This window comes from Colletes gigas, unplaced genomic scaffold (genome assembly GCF_013123115.1).
Source record: "Colletes gigas isolate AHSC1104 unplaced genomic scaffold, ASM1312311v1 Colletes_gigas_Sc00012, whole genome shotgun sequence".
NCBI classification, from domain to species: Eukaryota; Metazoa; Arthropoda; class Insecta; order Hymenoptera; family Colletidae; genus Colletes; species Colletes gigas.
Window position 1 is genome coordinate 5008943 of NW_025106641.1, and position 18152 is coordinate 5027094.

Consider the following 18152-nt stretch of genomic DNA (forward strand, 5'->3'; position numbering starts at 1 on the left):
CTGCCGCCGTTTTTGTGCACAACCGTCGCCCGCCCAAAACAGCCCACCAGCGTAGACACCGGTGTTTTCTGTTGACATACCACAACGCCACCTCTCCGAACTTGACCTCCCGTTCGAACAGTTTTTAACGAATCTATTTTTAATACCGATACCGACGGCTAACGACTGAAAAACCTAACCACTTAAGGGTTTCGATTAACAGAAGAATCGATAATTCGATTATTTGTCGTACGTCTGTTATCGCGATTGTATCTAAACAGATTTCGATAAAACTTCATATATAACCTCTATATTCTCGTCGGAATGTTTGATTAGGTTTTTGAGCAAGGTCAGTGAGATAGGTATTCATAGCGTGTATTCTCTAAATAAAATGGAAGATGTCTCGAACAAAGATACCAAGTCTGATGTCCACGAAAATAATTTCTATAGTAAATGTCTCTAATTGGAAGCGTAAAAAGTTATTCGACCGAGAGGTTATGTTGACCATGCTCGAAAAATCCAATAGTTTAATTTGCAATGCTAATTAAGTGTCTGCTGCTGTCGCCAATAGCGTCATATACGATAGAATATCGTCGAAATGTTTCATAAACGTCCCTAGAAAGAAATATGCACGGACAAAGAGAACGTTACACTTTCGTAACAACAAATCGTTTCCTACTCCTATGGAATGCTTCTTATTATATTTAATTTTAGATTTTATGTAGAATATGAACAAACTGTGTCTGTTGACGTGGATAAAGGGTCTGAGAAGGTTAAGACAAAGGTTTATGACCCTAGCTGAACTCACTTCTTCTAACCTTCGTCGAAACTAACGTAAACAGAAAAGGCAATCGAGACGTACCGGCAATATACTAAAATTCCAAACATATTTGTGTCGAGTTTCATATCGAAATGTAACACTGCACATTTATTTCCCGTAGACTATTTACGAATCTATTATCCGCAATAAGAACCATTATGTAACCTCGCGTCGCGTATTTTCGATATTTCCTGATACATTCGATAAGGAAGACAAGTGTAGTAATCGAGAGAGGGATTTGCATAAGGCACAGAGCCGCACTAGCGTGTTGAATAAAATAATGATAAAATAAAAAGATATCTATGAACGACATGTGTCCTAAAATATTTCCCGATTGACAAAGAGAAAAAAAATATGGGAACCTATGCCCATGGAGGCAGCCGGTAAAAGTATAACCAGGGTTGAGGTAGGTAGACTACGAACTAACCGGATCGATACGGCACTCTCGCTTTCTCGTGTTCTCGTTTCACTTATCTGTGTCGTGTCTCTGATACTGTACGAACACAAAATTCAGGCGACTTGAATCAATGATCTATATGCCTGTTTTTCAAACTGCGTTACACTAGTTGCGAATAAGTATTTCACGTAAAGTCAACAAATCAAGAACACCTATTTTTCTATTGGGAAAAATAAAAGCAAAACGCGATGCTAAACCTTTGTGAAAATGAAAGTGGAACTGACTTTCGTTTAAAGTAAAAAAAATAATTACAACACCCACTTAAAAGGCTATTGATTACACTTGGGACAAAATTTATTGACAGCTCAAGGCCATCAAGGATCTAACCTTACCATACCATCAACGTACGGTGAAAACGAAGTCATTGTTAATCATGATGTACAGGAAAGTTACATCCTCGTACATTGAAATATACAAACACGGTACAAAATATGAGACGGTCTGACAAGTATTTTTAGGAAACTGTTCTTTTATTTCCTGTTAAATATAATTGCACGTTACCTTCAAAAATGGAAAGCTAAACTGTCGGTAATAAAGAAATTTGTAGTTTCATCAGTCGGTACTCAAAGTATTTAAACTAATAAAATTGTATTTCAATTTTAATTGTGTAAAATAAAAACATTTCGCTACTGCTATGACAAAAACATGAACGTTATCAATTCACATTCAAATTCCTTGATATTTGTTGTGTGTTGATTCGATGCATTTGTCTATCGTAAAGAATAATATTATCCTGAATATTGAAATTGTATTCAAAGCTATAGAATAATTACAGAATTACATAAAGGCTGAAATTAGTTTACAAGTGCATTTTAATCTTTCGGAATATGTTATTCCAATTTATTTCAATTACAAATAAGCGTGCATCTTGGACTTAAAATGTAACTAATTGATGTAAGTAGGAAGTACACACTTAAAAGCAGAGTTAATAATTTGAACTTTGGTACAAAAATTCGAAACGATATCGTACCATTGAATATTAGTGTATCGATTTACGTGAGATAGGATCAGCACGGTATGGGAAAAGTCGCGAATTCTCGTTTATCGTCACACGCTGGATTTCATAACTCGCATTTTTTTTCTCGAAAAAAAAAAACCAAGGCCATAACAGCCTTGTTGTGAAACCCGCGTAGTTAATTTTGAAATCAAAAAATAAAATCGAACAGGAATCCAATGGGTTCGCGATTTGGGCTGAACGTGGCGTTAATCGACGATAGAATAGAATTCACAGGCGAAACATGAAATATGAAACTACGGCAAAAAATACAACATACACAGCAAGATATAAACGAATTTGTAACAAAGATGGCGGAAGAAAATTTGGCAGATCGTTGGTGCCCTATTATTTTCGCCTTCTGCACGAAAACGCGCCAAAGCAGGGACAAACAAATACGAAAACAGATCCAAGAACTCACCTCGAGATTCGTAATCGTCCACGTATCTCCATCGATGTTTGGAGATTTTCAATCTCGAGAAAAATATTGTAGCAATGGCCGATTCCACAACTCACTAGAAGCAGAAAACTCGACGGTTTCGATTGTTGTGCGCGTGGCGCCATCAAGCGAGTACGAATACACCAGGAATCATGACCCAAATGCAGCTGGTACTACCCTCTATCGGAGACATACAAAATGTCTGGTCTCTACCGTATAACTCGGGATGTCTATATTAATTACGTACATAAATACGTACATTAAAAAAAAAACTAACATGCAGTCATTATCTAAAAATTTGTTACATCAGAAAAACCAAAACCTTGAATAACCAACGCTAAACGATCGTAAGAAATACTTCCTGACTGCTAGACCACGAAACAGGACCTATACAAAATTTCTTTTTAACAATACCGTACCAAAATTCAAAAGCCAAATCAGATCAAATACTTAATCGAACGATAAAGTAAAACACGCGCAAAATTTCAATTACTTTTTATACTTGTATTTAAAACAGAAGAACATGGGAAAAATGTAAAACGCAAAGGGAAATACATTGATAAATCAAATTTAAACTTTCGCAATTTCGCAGGATACATTTTTAGGCTCCCATTTCCCGTTACTGGTTGGCCGTATGCACAATTTGGCATAGATATATTTTTGCAATCGTTCTGGATTTACAACCAGTGTCTCGTTAACTGTATTGCAATAGTATCGAACATCGGAGGGTAAGATCATTATATGCGGTTGTTGTTCGAAACAAGCGTACTTCATCCAAAGCATCGTATCGAAATTTAGACTCTCGAAGGGTGGGTACAAAGGATAGAATGTTGCTTGGGACAACACGTGATCGGCTAAACGACCAAGCCTGTCCATACCAAACGTTTTCCTAAAAAATTGCTCGTTACATTCAAATTCTCGTCGTGTCGCCTGCACATGCAATTAGACTTACGATACTTCTTGCTGTCCTAGGTGTCTGAGAATATCGACGGACGTTACTCCGATTTGCAAACCCTCCACATTTATTACGCAAGGATCCGGCATGGAATACAAATTCGCAGTGTTCAATTTAATTTTGTTCGTGTATATGGCATACTCGGGCGTCGGAAAAACGGCGTCGTGATGCGCATCCCGATTCGAAGACACTAATACAACGCGCGTGGATCCTCTAAATTACAGAGAACTACCATGAAAAAAAATACTGCGGCATAATCAACGTTACTAACGTAACATTTAATAACTAAGTTATATACCCTTGTACGTATCGCAAGATCCTCGACAAAAGCTTATCGAAAAACTCTTGAAAGGTATCTTTCAACGTGCATTTCTTAATTTCTGGATGCGTGTACTCTACGAAAGGACCAACTAAAATCAATACATCCGGTTGTTCTTTCGCGACGTTTTCCATCAGATCCCACAACGGCTGGTAATTCAAATTGTCGGACGTTGTGAACGGACCAACCGCGACATACACCCTCAAATCTTTTGATAATTTTGGCGCGTCGGCCAACAATGCATAGCCTTTTACAAAGATCTTGTTCACCAACAGACAGTTTCCCGTTGGATTGACACCTTCCACGGCAATTATTTGTCCCGGAAAAATCGAATACTGCTTCATTCCGCTGAAATCCAGTCGGATAATAGGCCCATTGTTGTCACCCTTGCACCTTTTGCAACCTTCCAACATGACCATCTTACTACTGGTCGATTTATCGATCCTGACGGACACTCTGCCCCATGTTCTGAACGCCACTTGGCTCACGGTGACCACGTTTCTCACGTAACGTACGTTGGAATTAGCGGGTCCCATTTCGTTCCAAATGTGGCACAGTCGGTTACCAAAACTTTCACAATTACTGGTAAGAGCTGCCCCTTCTTTCGACAACATTTCGTACATATACACCACATCTTTGGGCACATGAGAACTGCTGGCCTTACCGATCGATACGTGATATTCATCCTGCTCCTTCCGAGTCTGTATATCTGGGCCAAAACGCAACAGAACTTTCCCTCTAACGTTCGTGCTTAGGCCACGTTTAGGCACATTTCTGTAACAACAATTCCAATATACCAATCGCAATACTGAATTTAATCTGAATGTATCAGGTAGCCCTCCTACAACACGTGACTTTTGCTTAACATATTTAAAAACTAAACTAACTTAAAATAATGAACTATAGTGGCTTTACACAAATTATAATTTATTAAATCAAGGTTACGTTAAATTAAAATATTTTTTTTTTGTGTTATACATACATTTATATTTCTGATAAAAATTAAAAGAATTAAAAAAAAATGTTTGTTTTTAATAAGTTTTCAGAACGTAATTCCTTTTTTTATACTGGGTCTGGGTCTCGTATAACACGGTTTCACACAACACGGATTTTTCTAGGAGCCTATCTACCGTGTTATAGGAGGGTTACCTGTACTTATGGATTGTATAGCCCCGTTGATCCTTTATTTTAGCTCGGTTTTAATTTAGTCTGTAAACTATCCTAACAGAGTAGAACCACGATACTTGCACGCGAGCACCATTGCACGCGTTGGCGCTTAACACGCAGAAGCGAAGTTCTAGAGCAACAAGTGAAACTGGAAGTGTCTCCCGTTTGAAATAGAAACGGATCGTTGGTGAGAGACCGACAACGATTACACGAGAGCTCAAACAGAGGCTATAAAGTAGCGAAGATATATATTATGTATCCTATAATTCAACCTTGCCCTTTTGCAATTATCAAGGTTCCACTTTTCTTTCAAAAAAACAAAACAAAAAAAAACAATCTGCTTACGCTTTTGGTGTATAGGTCGGTGGCGAAAATGTATGGTCCACGGCTCGTATTTTATTATCATTTCCTGTATCTATGTCCGGACTTCTTACTCGTTTAATATGCTTGGAAAAAGAAAAGAAAAAGAACACAAAATAAATGATACCATATATTGATCGAACGCGTTATATACGAAATATAAATTAAAAGTAATTTATAATAATTGTATGTACAATGTTCCGAGAGAAAAACAGACAACCGTAGACGAGTATGTATCTAGTCACGAGATCAAATAAAACGTGCACCACATTCATACTCGTCTATGGAATCATCAGTTTCGTGTTATACTCGGTACAAAAAAAAATAAATAATCATGCAATATAAAAAAACTAAGGAGACCGTAACTTTCGTTCGAGATTTCTTGGTAACCGTCAAACGAAACTGTGATGTTTAATCCCAAACGTGCTTAATGAGTGTGGATCTAGTCACAATTCGATCATCTGTGCACTAGACCTTCACTCATTTGGCAAATTTAGAGAACTCTCTCCCAGTTTTCTTCTACCCTCCTGTTTACAAATCACCGCCACGATATGAAAAAAAAACCAAAAGTTTTCGAACGAACGCAGAAAAGAATTTGAATTAATAACGCCTACAATTCAGAAATATAAATAGTTGGCTCGCATTCAGAAGTTCAACGCAACGAGAAGGGTTAACTGTTGTTAACCTGACCGTTCTTCCCGCTCGCGTTATTACGCATTATTTCAATCGAGTTCGAGCTATTTCTTGTAGTTCGCGTTCGATACTATCGCATTAAATTAAAACCCGCCTTTCTTCGACGATGTTCAACGGGTTTCCTCGTACATTTCAAATTCCTTCGAGAACGTTTACGTACTGCCTCACTGTTGATGTTTACTAATTTTTTTTTTTTTTTTTAAATCCTCTCAGAAGCGGTTAACTGAAAAAAGATATTCTTAATCGCACTCGCTGAAGCGTACACGTTGTACAAGTTACACTGTGATCGATTAAACGTTAAGAGAAGACGCGAACGTTGGGAAATAATTCATTCGAACGATACTTGCTGTACCAGATCATGTAAAACTTTGGGTCGATCACCGACCGCTAGCTATGTTCCCTTTCCCCCCCCCCCTCCCTCTTTCCTCGACAAGCAACACACCAAGCCGAGGAGACTATTTCTCCTTCTATCCCTCTCTCCGCGAACTAGCCGCCCCTGGCAATCTTTCGCCCCACTGTTCACAAAGATACCGTGGGAAATAACGCGAAGCTTTTACCAGATACAGTTGTAGCCAGCCACGGAAATAATCCGTTGGGATTCAAATCGTTCTTTTTTCTTCGTAAACACGAGTATCGATTTTCTTTCTTCTTTCCTTCTTTTTCAAACGGACGCTTCGAAAGAACAACGAAGAGCGAGAAATTAAAGCAAAAAGAAAGAGGAAGGACACGGGACTGTCGGTTGTTGGTCAATTATGCTTAATTGGTAGATGTGAACAGCTCCCTGAGGAACCAATCTTTCCGACCGAGTGCTGCTCAAGAAAGCTACGGTTAGCTTACGCCTAGGACAATAACTGTTATCGGATGTAATTTACTATGACCAAGAAGGACCTCGTGTGTACAGAGTTATCATTAAATCGTTCATTTCAAACAACGTTAAATGCTTCTCTAGAACAATTGCAGAAAATTGTTTTTATTTAAACTTATGCAACTATATTTGCTAATAAAATAAACTTTAATGGGAACGAAATACAGGGTTATATCAACGATAGCGTACAAGGCTTTGAAAGAATCGTATCGCGTATAAACGCTGGCGTATGTACGCGCGCACGAACACAGCTAAATTTCTGCGCCTGTATTTGATACACGCGAGTGTACAAAGAAAATATCACCAGCGCGAAATTATACGCGGCGCGGAGAAATAGAGGAATTATCGGATTGAAAAGTTTATCGTCCAGTACCTTAAACTTATTCGGTAGTCGAGGAGATCGGCTATGCACAAAAGACTTTCGAGAAAATATCAAAGGAGACGAGCGACACCGAAAGAAGCATGCAACATAGCCGAAGCAACAGGTTGTAACGACGCGACGCTTAGCTCAACGAAACGGTCGACGACATTCACGGCACGCGCGCGCGCTCTCTCTACATTCACACACATAAATACGAAATCTTTCTCCCTCCTTTACACGAGCGCGGGCGCACACACACGCGCAATACTATTATTGCTAAACACGATACGCGTGCAAGCGTGTGTACGAAAGGTACAAGGTTATCCGCAAATTTGCGAAACAAGCAACACGAATTCTAAGAAAAAGATTAAAAAAAGAACGAAACTTTACCCGAAACGAAGTACATCCCGATCTTACCGAGCTCGCTTTGACACGATTTCACACACAAACGTACGACGTGCGTTTCATCATACCGATCCGACAGAATGGAAAAAAAAAAAAGGCGAAAGGAATCGAAACGCAAACAATAGCGGCAACGGTAACAGCCAGTAGCAATAGCAACAGGTCGTTGTGACGCGAGGCGCTGTACGATTGGCGGAATGACTTTCCAGTATGAAATTCACTCAAACCGAATTCCATGATGGCCGACGCTCCGGTCAACCGTTTTAACGTGTAATGCACTACATCGTACACTTCCTCCCGTTGTAATATACCGCTGTCTACGAAACCATTCGCTATGGCCACAACAGTAATATATCACAATTTCAAGCTGACGCGAACAGAACGCAAAATCCACAATGAACCGGCGAAACCACTGTACGGTACACTCTGAATCCGCGTGACGCGCTGACAGACAGTCGGTGGCGTCGTCGATTCGACGCCATAGAGATGTTCGCTCGCACCCGGCATTTTTACGAAAATACAAACGGACAATTCGTTACACAAAATGGAATATGTAATTCGCGAACGGTCGCCCGATAATTGCGAGACAACTTGAAAACCGTACGCAAGTACGTGAAAAGGAACAACGCTTCGTTTAGAAAACTTGCGAGAGCACGCGCGCGAGCGCATCAGGATGATAATGGAGTCTGGGTCCTTGAAAACTGAAATCGTACCCTTTGAAGAAATCTGGTCAGCTCTCTTAGATGGAAGGAGAACCCCTCCCTTCGCGATTCTGAGGAGGCACGGTGTCCTTTTTCCACCAATAGGAATAGATCCGACCATCCCCCTCCACGGAACAGTGTCCTTTGTGGGAGATGGAAGAAACCGGGGAGGGGATAATGGCGGCAATCTACCTGGACGATTTTTGTGGCGGGAATTACGGTGCCTCGGCGAGATCGTACAACAACGCTTCGCTTCGGGATAAGAAACCACCTGCCGAGGAATCGCGTCGAAAATTTCACCCGTACCGTAAACATTCAACGACGATAGTAACGCTTGGCAATCTACGGCATAATATTTCGCTTCCTGATACATGCTACGTATCTAACAATAACGTAATGTTGCAATTCGGTCGGAATTTATCATGTTTACGACAGAAAAATACACTTCCTGCGGGAAAGAAAGGTTAACAAATGAGAAAAGTATAACAGAGGCGAACATCACGATAAAATTAATTTAAATGAACAGGAAAAGTATTTTATAGATAAATATGTATAACAAACAAAATCACTCTACTTCAAAGCTGAATAAATTATTTTAAGAATTATAAACTTCCATAAAAAAAATTAAATAAAGCGATTAAATCGTTCTGTTGATGGGACAGCAAAATGGCGACAAAAATATTCTTTCTAGTCTTCGCACGATTTTGTTATACGGAAACCTGAATGTTCTACGAAGAATTAGATCCACAGGTAGAAATCTTACGTCACTGCTACTATAGACCATAGATCGACCATAAAGAATGTAAGACAGTGTTGCCAAAGCGACGTAAATCATTGCAATGCCAAGGTTGAGGTTCCACATAAAACGTATCCTTGTCCCAGCGACATAGTACAGTTTTGGCATCGGTTCTCAAAAGACTAGTACAATTTCCAACATTTTCTGTTGCGCCCAAATTATTAAAAAATGCCACTCTAACTTTTCAAAGAATTCTTTACTACACCCGCGTGTAAAAGAGTCGGATATCTAAGTCTTAGAAGCACGTGCACGTTCGTAGAAACTACGTGTTCTTGTAATTATAAATTTGAGAAAGTCTACAACACGTGTTTGACGTAAAAATTAAAGCACATCATATTTTGAGCAATAATTTTCTTGGAATGAACGGTAATTCAGTAAATTTACGATGCGAAACGTAAAAAAAATATATTAACTAATATGAAACCGTCACAATTCTATGGAACTTCTAACACGCAATGAAGTAAAAATGTTAATTTATGAAATAAAAACAATTCCATGAAAAAATGTTACCATACGTAATTATTTTAGATGTACTACTCGTAAAGAACGAGCAGTTTCATAAATCTGGCAACAATGCCGGAAGGCCATTACAGGGGTGGAGACCTTTCCCTCTAGAAAAAAGAGCATAAGGGGAACGAGCAGCTTTTGAAATCATCAAAATAGTCCGTTCGAATTTCGACAATGTATAATCGTAGACGAAAAATACGAAGTTTTAGTGTAAATTCAATTCGAGAAACATGTACACGAAAATACTTGTAAAATGTATTTATACATAATTATTACTTAAAATAACTAAATTGTCTTTCAATTTTTACTTGCAATGAATTATGTATTACATATTTATACATGAAATTTTTGTTGGCAAAGCATATTTAAAGGATAGAAATATTAGATAAACACAAATATAAATGTATCAAGGAAAATATGGTTTTGTTATTAAATATAATTAACATAACTTAATGTATGATAGTGTAGAAGATAAAAATAATAATGTATAAATGAAATAAAAACTTACCTGTGAAGATTGTTCAATGCTGTATATGTCCAAAACATTGTTGCTGTTACAATGATATGCAAAAAGAAAAAAACATGTAAGGATAATATTTGAGTATAATAACAAATAAAATGTTTCTGAACTAAATTTTGATCTCTATATATATCAAAGGATACGTGGTTTCTTGGAGTGTCTGTACATCAATATCTATATTGGATACTGAATGCGAAATTGTTTCAATATCATTTTTGTTTTTTTTTAATTCTTCTTCTTCCAGGTCATTAAGATCTTCTAATGTTGGACTAATGTTTAGAGAGTGTGACACTGTATGTGAAACCCATAATTCCACAAATGTTTCCGTATCAATGCTATAAGCATGACAAAGCTGAAGACCTAATTAAAAATACTTTTACTATAAATTAACTGAATGTAAAAAAACAATATTATCAATTTCGGTATGTATTAAGAATGAGAGTACAAATATGAAAAAGCTATATTGAATTATAAATATGTGAATAAGATGTAAATACAACATGTGATATTCAAATAATCAACATAATATAATGACGACTTTTTTAAGATATGGTTATAATGCATATGACAGTACAAAAAGTATAATTAAGAAAGAAACATAGTACGTATCAAATCATTGAAATACCTTTTGACTTTTAATCTACAATAACAATCGATAAACTTATTCGCGTGAGAAGTTAAACTGCCAATATTTTAACATAACGAATAATTAATTTAATAAGTAATACGTAACTCACATCGATCAACAACAGATTTATCTGGAACGTCACTACCTAAATCACAGAGACACGAAATTAACGACTCCTCCGTCACCATTTTGCTTAGTAAACTACGTTCTTCACGTTTTTCCCGCCAATTTGGCGAATATGAGCATGCGTAGTATTACGACTGCTTTCCACGTCGTATCGTACACAAAACGTGCAATTAATTTATGCAAAATTTTGTGATCGAAATCATAATAGCACATTATAGGATAATCATAGGATATTGTACTTAGGAAATAAATGCATATTTTATTCTATACAGAATTTTCAGTACTCCGGATGCATTAAGAAAATAAGTAATTAGCTTTATGAAGTGTATTATCTATGTGTTTATATGTATAATAAACCTCATAGCTTACATAATTAAAAAAATCGTATAACAATTAGTAGTTTTACTGGTGCTGGAATCAATTAATTATTTTTAAGTACAAAATGTTCTTTATCTTTCTCCCAAAGCTCAATAAGAGTTTGTGAAGTTTCTGGGGAAGGAAATCTTTCCATCCAAGACTGAATAAATCCAACAAAATTGGGTTCATAGTTTTTCAGTTGCACTCCCTCTTCACCTGATTGAACAAGAACTAAATTAATTTGATTATCAAATGTCATAATAAACGAAAATAATGACCTGATCACCAACCATTTACAAATGTGTTCGATTGTACAAATATTTTTCGCGGCTCTTTATGGGCTAAAACTATATCTCTCCAACGTGCCCATGGCTGTGGTCCTGTTTCAGGTACTTCACTGTACTTTTCATACATATTCCTGGCTGCCTCTACATCACCTGTACTTTTATAAACTTGTAACTTAGTTAAAAACTTTCCAATTGCTCTTTTTCCGACTGTCAAAATCTTTGATTGATCTACAGTTAATAATAAATTTTTCCCAGGTTCGGATTCGGTAACATTAACAAAATCTTCACCAGCTTCTATACAAACTCTAAGTAAGACATATCTCGCTTGGGAGTGAGCTTGCAGCCATTTTTTAGTAGATGGGTCATAAAATTCTAAAGCTTTTGCACAGCCATTCCACAGTAAAGACAACCAATTCACATACATTATGATATCTGCTTTAGAACCTTCGTAACCAAATATGCTTAGTATATCCGGCTCTAAAGACAGATAAAGCCCAACTGCTTCTGCTCTACATTCTTCATAAGAAGATCCCATTGGACCAAACTTTGAATCATATGTTTCCCCAGGCAGGAAAAATTTATTTATTGCTTCTCCATTTAAAGGATTTTTTACTTTATCTTTATCAAAATTATATGAACCAGATTGTAACTGTCTCAACAATTTCCCTGTTCCGTGACCAAGAAGTTCGTGCAAACCAACTTGCACTTCAAAACTGGCATTTCTATATGTATTCATTAGAGTTTGATCATGTTCGGATAAAAATTGTATCACATCCAATTTCATATTTGCAGGAATTACACTACCCAAAGAAACATTCTTAAAACCTTCGGATTGTCTAATTTCATCGTAATTTGGAATATTTATACCTGATGGGACACCAGATCCAGAGAATGTTAAAACATCTAAAGAAGTAAAATCGGGTCTTAAGAATTCGTCTTTTTCGAACTCTTTACCCCATGGAAGATTTGGTATAAACTTTTCCGCGTTACTTACTAATGTAGCGAATTTTTTAGACATTTCCTTATTTACCATTGCTACAAATCCTTCAAATTCACCTCTTTGACCAGCAGGATCTCTGTAAGTCTCAATGAAACCGATATAAGTTTCTATGACCGGTCCTTTATCCTTTATCCAAAAACGAGAACCATCTTTATGGGCTTGTAAAGATCCTGTATTAAAATGTTCTATATATTTATTCAACATATTTTTTTCATTTTCATTGGCAGCATATTCTATTGCCTTCTGCAAATTATCAACAACTGGAATTAAAAGCTTGCTATAATCTCCTCTCTTAATTTTAAATTTAGCATTTTTAAAAACTTCTTCTGCTAATGTAATGTTAGAATCATCGTCGGTTTTTACAGAAGCTAGTCTAATTTCATATGTATCCATATTTCCTGCAGCTTTATCTGCTGTTTTGAAACACCTTGCATTGTAAGACTCTAGTCCTTTTTCTTGCATAAATTCATTAATTAAGTCAGCATCCTTTTCTGTACAATTCTCAGAAAAGTAAGTTGTAACACCTTTATCACCTAGTCCCAAAGTTTTCAGTTTTCCACTTATCGAATACGTTACATTTTTAATCTTATTCCAAATACTTTCAATATCCTTGGGACTATCCTTATAGGCTTTTGATACTTTTAATATGGTTTCAAATTTTTCTTTAGACAAATTAGGAATTATTTTACTATCGCCGAAAGACTTATAATTACCAGCATTTGCAAAAACTCCACAAGTATATACTAAAAAAGCCTGAAAATATTGAATTGTATTAAGAAACAAATGAATAATATAAAAGAATCAAAACTAGCTATTATTTACTTACTGTGAATTCATCTTCACTAATGCCAGCATTAAGTGCAGATTCCTTCAATTCATTTATTGCTTCGGATACAAAAACTTTATGCAAAAGGGCAAATATTAATGGTGACTCTGGTGATGTTTGTATAAACACAATAAGACTCCCATTCCATGCAGCTTGACTCAAATAATGTGCATACAGTTTCTCATTTGTTGTTAGAGCATTAAATGCACGTTCACATTCTAAAGCAATTATCGATTGTTTGTTTGGTAAAATAAATAAGGAAGTATCTTCACTCATTTTTGTGCACAGTTGTTTTACACTGGAATGCAAAATCGTATTTTGTGATTAAATATATTCGTTAAAAGTAATATAAACTGCTGTGTAAATTCTTATACAGTCACGAACGAATGTACAATTTTTACATGAATAATTTATAAAACGTGTTTGAGGTTAAGACGTATTGCAAGGAACGTTGGCAAATAAACGAGATTAGTTTCTGTTAAACATCCATGTGAGTATGTATATGTATAGTTGTAACAGATCACATAGCAAATAACCCACCAAGAATCAATATTTGTTCTTAAATGTGTAATTCTTCTATTTAACGACAAAATTGGTCGGCTATTCTTTCCCTTAAAATGAACATCGACTGAGAAAGGTCGTAAAGAATTTTGAAATATTTTTTTAGAAACAATTGTTCGTCGACAGAAACACCACGTACACAAATTAAACATTGTAATTTGGAATAACAGAAAATAATTATATGATTAAATAGTCATATATGTAAACAACTATTAGTAACAGAAATTTCTTATGTACACATGTCTTTGATACTATACAAAATTTGCTCGACAAAATGTGACATAACAATTAAAGCTTAAAATTTATTGGATAGTTTAATTCTTACAGTATTTAGTAAAATACTTAAATATTACCGTAACGAATAAAGCTGGATCAGTTTCTGATTTTTAAATTCTTCCTTTAATAGCGTTCATCGTTCCGTCTTATATACCTTTCTGTACACCTTTCCTACCTTTTTTTATCTTTACTTTTATCAATTTTTATCGTGCAAAAATTCATTACACGCATTTGGGATTAAAAATATCTTTTTGTAAACAAAATTTCATTACTGTTAAAAAAATTTATGTAACGAATTTACGAAAGGGATAGGAAGAATATTTAAATGTTTTATTCTTTATAATATACAAATATCATATAAAATTTTTAATTTATAAAAATATATAGACAATCATATTTTTTGTGATTTCATGAGCGTATGTACGCGTTTCACGTGTTGTCATATGTTTCCCATTTTTCGTTTTTTATTCTTATTTATTTGCTTTTTCTTATATAATATGTAAAGGCAACTTAACTGAATTATTAAAACAAATTACATTTCCCTGAAGTTTAACATATAAATAGGAAGGAAGTCACATTGGGAAGCCTTTTCATATGGATACAAAAATTTATAGAAAATAAACATAATACTATTCTTTAACATCTCCAATTCCATCTGCATTTATAGCAAACATTGCTTCACTCTCTGGTAAACAGGGTGAATCATAAATTTTACATATTCTAGTTTCCCCTCTGCCTTTGCGCAAATACAGTCTTGTAGTACTTGCATGTGCCAAAATATTACCGCCAATTGGTTTTTTCTGATCTCCACCAAACATACTTGCAGCACCATCGACCTGTGCAACAACTTGGTTGGTTATAACAACAGCAACACCATGTTCATCGGCTATTCTCAGCAGCATTCTAAGGAACCTAGCCAAATGCATTTGTCTAACAGCTAGTTCTCCTCTCCCAGAATAATCAGTCCTATACAGACCAGTTGCACTGTCTACTATCAGTAATGCATATCTGGATTCTGTCATCATGGCACTAGCCTGAATTAATAACTGTGTTTGGTGATCTGTATTGTATGCTCTTGCACAAGCTACATTGTCTAAAACATTATCCCCTGCAACATTGTATCTTTCTGCAACAGCAATCAACCTTTCAGGTCTAAAAGTTCCTTCTGTGTCTATATAAAGACATTTTCCTTCTGCACCACCCATATCTATAGGTAACTGACAATTGACTGCTAATGTATGACACAACTGAGTTTTGCCGGACCTAAATTCTCCAAAAATTTCTGTAATAGAACCAGTCTCTATACCACCTCCCAATAGTCTATCTAATTCTGTAGAGCCAGTAGTTACAAAAACGATATGTGAACGTGTTTGATGAATTTCTGTAGCACTTTTAAAGCCCATCACAACTAATTTTGAAGCTTCTTGTAGAATCTTATCTGCTTTAGCTTCGCTAATCCCTTTGATGTTAATTAAGTGCTTTTTAGGAGCATAAGCTACAGCTTCTACAGTATAGTAACCTGCTTCTTCTAACTTTTTTATATCTCCAGCTGTTATACCATTTCTCTGAATAAACAAACATATTTATTATACCGTTTGTGAATTTAAATTCTATAAATGTAAGAAAAATTAAGGAATCGACTTACTTCAAGAGTTTTTATTAATTTTGCTTGTGGATTATACTCTTCATATTCTTCTTCAACCTGAAGGGTGGCTGTAGTAGCTGTGGCTGACATATCTTAATATAACTTTATAGCTTTTGAATAAAAGAAAATATTTGCGACGAAGGCACGAATTATTAACTCTGTGTCGAAGTATTATGATACCATCAACAACAAAGCAACTCTAAATAATATCGTTAGCATTAATGTTAATCGTATTTTACAACTTCACATTTTAAACGTATTGTAAAGTGTATCTATTACTGTTACATACTACTTTATAGCTATGAAGTTTATATTGTAAATGTTTACTTTTATTTAAAATTAACCATAAATAACAACAAGGACTGTGTCACTGATCTAACTCATATGACATGATTTGTCCTAGAGGAGCGCCACAGTAAATGGTGGCAACTACTGGCAACTACTAGTAGGGCACGAGGTATCGCAATCCCCACCACTTCGTTAGACGATATGAAATTCGTCGTTAGTAGTGTCGCCGTCGAAACACTAAATTTATCAATTATGCCAAATCTGGTCACACTGCAGTGCACAGTCTGGTAGCATCGGGTTGATCATAATTTAAGTAGATTCATGACTGTAGAGATTTCTTAGACGTTTGCCTTCGAACATGATCGACCGCTTTCCTCACGAATAAGACCAACGAGAAAGTTGGTTTGTCTTTCCTGAGGTTAAACATCTAGTAAACCTGTTTATCATGTATGAGCTGCTCGAGGAAAACATTTAAACGTTCTGTTTACGATGAAATTTTAATTTAAAGAAATATTTTACTTTTAAGTCGAATTTGATATTCAAACGAATCTAATTCAATTTTAATACGTAATTTAAGTTCCTTTTTATGTAGATTTAAAGAAAAAAGATGGATATTAGGCGAAGTACAGGATTTTATGATTTATGTATAAACGTACCGGTGAATGAGAAGCAGAATTTATATCCCCTTTTGTTAAAATTGCATGAATATGGATTTAAAACAATAGCCATAAATACTAATGTAGATGAAAGTGTCCTTGGAATGGACAAGAGAAAAAAGAAAAAAAACGACGGAGGAGAATCGCCGCAGAGTATTACTCCCGAAACAGTGGACATAGAAGATGTAAAAAGGGATTTTCATGGGAAACTAAAAATTTTTAGTCGAATTAGCTTCTTGTGCTCTGATCCTGCAAAAACACACGTGTTGAATCATTGTACAAGCTTAAAAAAGTACGATTTGTACGCGTTTGTACCGAAAACACAAAATGCATTACAATTTGCGTGTACTCAATTAAACGCAGATATAATTACTTTGAAATCGTCTCCTATAACTTTTAAACTCAATAAGAAGCTGTATGAACAAGCTGTTGAAAGAGGAATACATTTTGAAATTCAATATGCAGATTTATTAAATGTAGAATCTAGAAGACTTACAATTCATTATGCACATCTTTTTCACACCTATGGAAAAAGCAAGGTATAAAAGTATTAAATTTCTTGATTAAAATGATATATCATACAACAATATGTTAAAAAACAAATACTATTGAATACACTCAGCTTTGCTTGAAATTTTGAAATCAAATATACAAATTTTAATTAAGTATTGTTCTTATGTAGAATGTAATATTATCCAGTGGTTCTAATGATATCAGTACCATTAGAAATCCTTATGATTTAATAAATTTATCATGCTTACTTGGACTGAATGAAATTAAAGCAAAGGCATCAATATTATACCAATCGAAAAAACTCCTTTTGAAAGCAGGTATATATATTCAAACAAAATATAATTAAATACAAAAAGAAGTAATAACAATGACAATAAATTTTATCATTATGAATTATTTTATAACTATAACTTTCCATATATTATCACATTGATTTTTTTTTTTTCATTTTTTTTATTTAGAAAGAAGAAGAAGAGGAAAAGCTGCTTTTATTATTGAAGAGGAAACAGAAGCAAGTAACATTATTGAGGACAATCAAAAATTTTCGAAAAGATTGAAGTTGTAAATAAAGTTTGTGGAAAACAAAATTGTATTTTCCTCAATTTTCAAACATTTTTCTTATTATAATTTTGTAATATTTTAGTATGCACTATT

At 35.2% G+C, this 18152-nt stretch overlaps 4 protein-coding genes across 7 annotated transcripts; 1 reads left to right on the forward strand and 3 right to left on the reverse strand.

Annotated features, from left to right (window-relative positions):
* Positions 1-3259: 3259 nt before the first annotated feature.
* LOC122398726 (DNA polymerase alpha subunit B) lies at positions 3260-11151 on the reverse strand. The gene is made up of 7 exons (XM_043398858.1): positions 11073-11151; positions 10479-10695; positions 10324-10366; positions 5476-5576; positions 3943-4737; positions 3642-3857; positions 3260-3578 (listed from the first exon to the last, which is right to left on the reverse strand). The coding sequence occupies exons 1-7, from the start codon at positions 11149-11151 to the stop codon at positions 3260-3262; spliced, it is 1770 nt and encodes a 589-aa protein (XP_043254793.1).
* Positions 11152-11377: 226 nt separating this feature from the next.
* Positions 11378-14579, reverse strand: LOC122398733 (dipeptidyl peptidase 3). 2 transcript variants are annotated; one of them, XM_043398869.1, is made up of 4 exons: positions 14474-14579; positions 13560-13857; positions 11737-13486; positions 11378-11662 (listed from the first exon to the last, which is right to left on the reverse strand). In XM_043398869.1, exons 2-4 carry the CDS (start codon positions 13833-13835, stop codon positions 11511-11513), a joined length of 2178 nt encoding a protein of 725 aa, XP_043254804.1. In that variant the 5' UTR covers positions 13836-13857; positions 14474-14579; the 3' UTR covers positions 11378-11510. The 2 variants fall into 2 exon arrangements, with proteins under 2 accessions (XP_043254804.1, XP_043254805.1); XM_043398870.1 differs by lacking the exon at positions 14474-14579 and adding an exon at positions 14100-14249.
* Positions 13850-18091, forward strand: LOC122398735 (ribonuclease P protein subunit p30). Of its 3 annotated transcripts, none has more exons than XM_043398875.1 (4): positions 13850-14049; positions 16922-17524; positions 17668-17815; positions 17960-18091. In XM_043398875.1, the coding sequence occupies exons 2-4, from the start codon at positions 16937-16939 to the stop codon at positions 18061-18063; spliced, it is 840 nt and encodes a 279-aa protein (XP_043254810.1). In that variant the 5' UTR covers positions 13850-14049; positions 16922-16936; the 3' UTR covers positions 18064-18091. The 3 variants fall into 3 exon arrangements, with proteins under 3 accessions (XP_043254810.1, XP_043254807.1, XP_043254808.1); XM_043398872.1 differs by lacking the exon at positions 13850-14049 and adding an exon at positions 16550-16776; XM_043398873.1 differs by lacking the exon at positions 13850-14049 and adding an exon at positions 16718-16747.
* On the reverse strand, positions 14787-16500 carry LOC122398734 (DNA repair protein RAD51 homolog A-like). The gene is made up of 2 exons (XM_043398871.1): positions 16042-16500; positions 14787-15961 (listed from the first exon to the last, which is right to left on the reverse strand). Exons 1-2 carry the CDS (start codon positions 16129-16131, stop codon positions 15026-15028), a joined length of 1026 nt encoding a protein of 341 aa, XP_043254806.1. The 5' UTR covers positions 16132-16500; the 3' UTR covers positions 14787-15025.
* Positions 18092-18152: the final 61 nt, after the last annotated feature.

What these genes read in the sequence shown, in the direction of transcription:
- LOC122398726 (XM_043398858.1), bottom strand. Translation starts at nt 11,151, where the DNA reads ATGGTGACGGAGGAGTCGTTAATTTCGTGTCTCTGTGATTTAGGTAGT. An exon ending in TAAATCTGTTGTTGATCGAT is followed by an intron (nt 10,696 to 11,072) that starts GTGAGTTACGTA and finishes ATTTTTAATTAG; the next exon opens with GTCTTCAGCTTTGTCATGCT. An exon ending in ATCTTGCGATACGTACAAGG is followed by an intron (nt 3,858 to 3,942) that starts GTATATAACTTA and finishes TCTGTAATTTAG; the next exon opens with AGGATCCACGCGCGTTGTAT.
- LOC122398735 (XM_043398875.1), top strand. Translation starts at nt 16,937, where the DNA reads ATGGATATTAGGCGAAGTACAGGATTTTATGATTTATGTATAAACGTA. An exon ending in ACACCTATGGAAAAAGCAAG is followed by an intron (nt 17,525 to 17,667) that starts GTATAAAAGTAT and finishes GTTCTTATGTAG; the next exon opens with AATGTAATATTATCCAGTGG. An exon ending in AAAACTCCTTTTGAAAGCAG is followed by an intron (nt 17,816 to 17,959) that starts GTATATATATTC and finishes TTTTTTATTTAG; the next exon opens with AAAGAAGAAGAAGAGGAAAA.
- LOC122398733 (XM_043398869.1), bottom strand. Translation starts at nt 13,835, where the DNA reads ATGAGTGAAGATACTTCCTTATTTATTTTACCAAACAAACAATCGATA. An exon ending in TTAGTGAAGATGAATTCACA is followed by an intron (nt 13,487 to 13,559) that starts GTAAGTAAATAA and finishes CAATATTTTCAG; the next exon opens with GCTTTTTTAGTATATACTTG. An exon ending in ATCGAACACATTTGTAAATG is followed by an intron (nt 11,663 to 11,736) that starts GTTGGTGATCAG and finishes TTGTTCAATCAG; the next exon opens with GTGAAGAGGGAGTGCAACTG.
- LOC122398734 (XM_043398871.1), bottom strand. Translation starts at nt 16,131, where the DNA reads ATGTCAGCCACAGCTACTACAGCCACCCTTCAGGTTGAAGAAGAATAT. An exon ending in AATTAATAAAAACTCTTGAA is followed by an intron (nt 15,962 to 16,041) that starts GTAAGTCGATTC and finishes TTGTTTATTCAG; the next exon opens with AGAAATGGTATAACAGCTGG.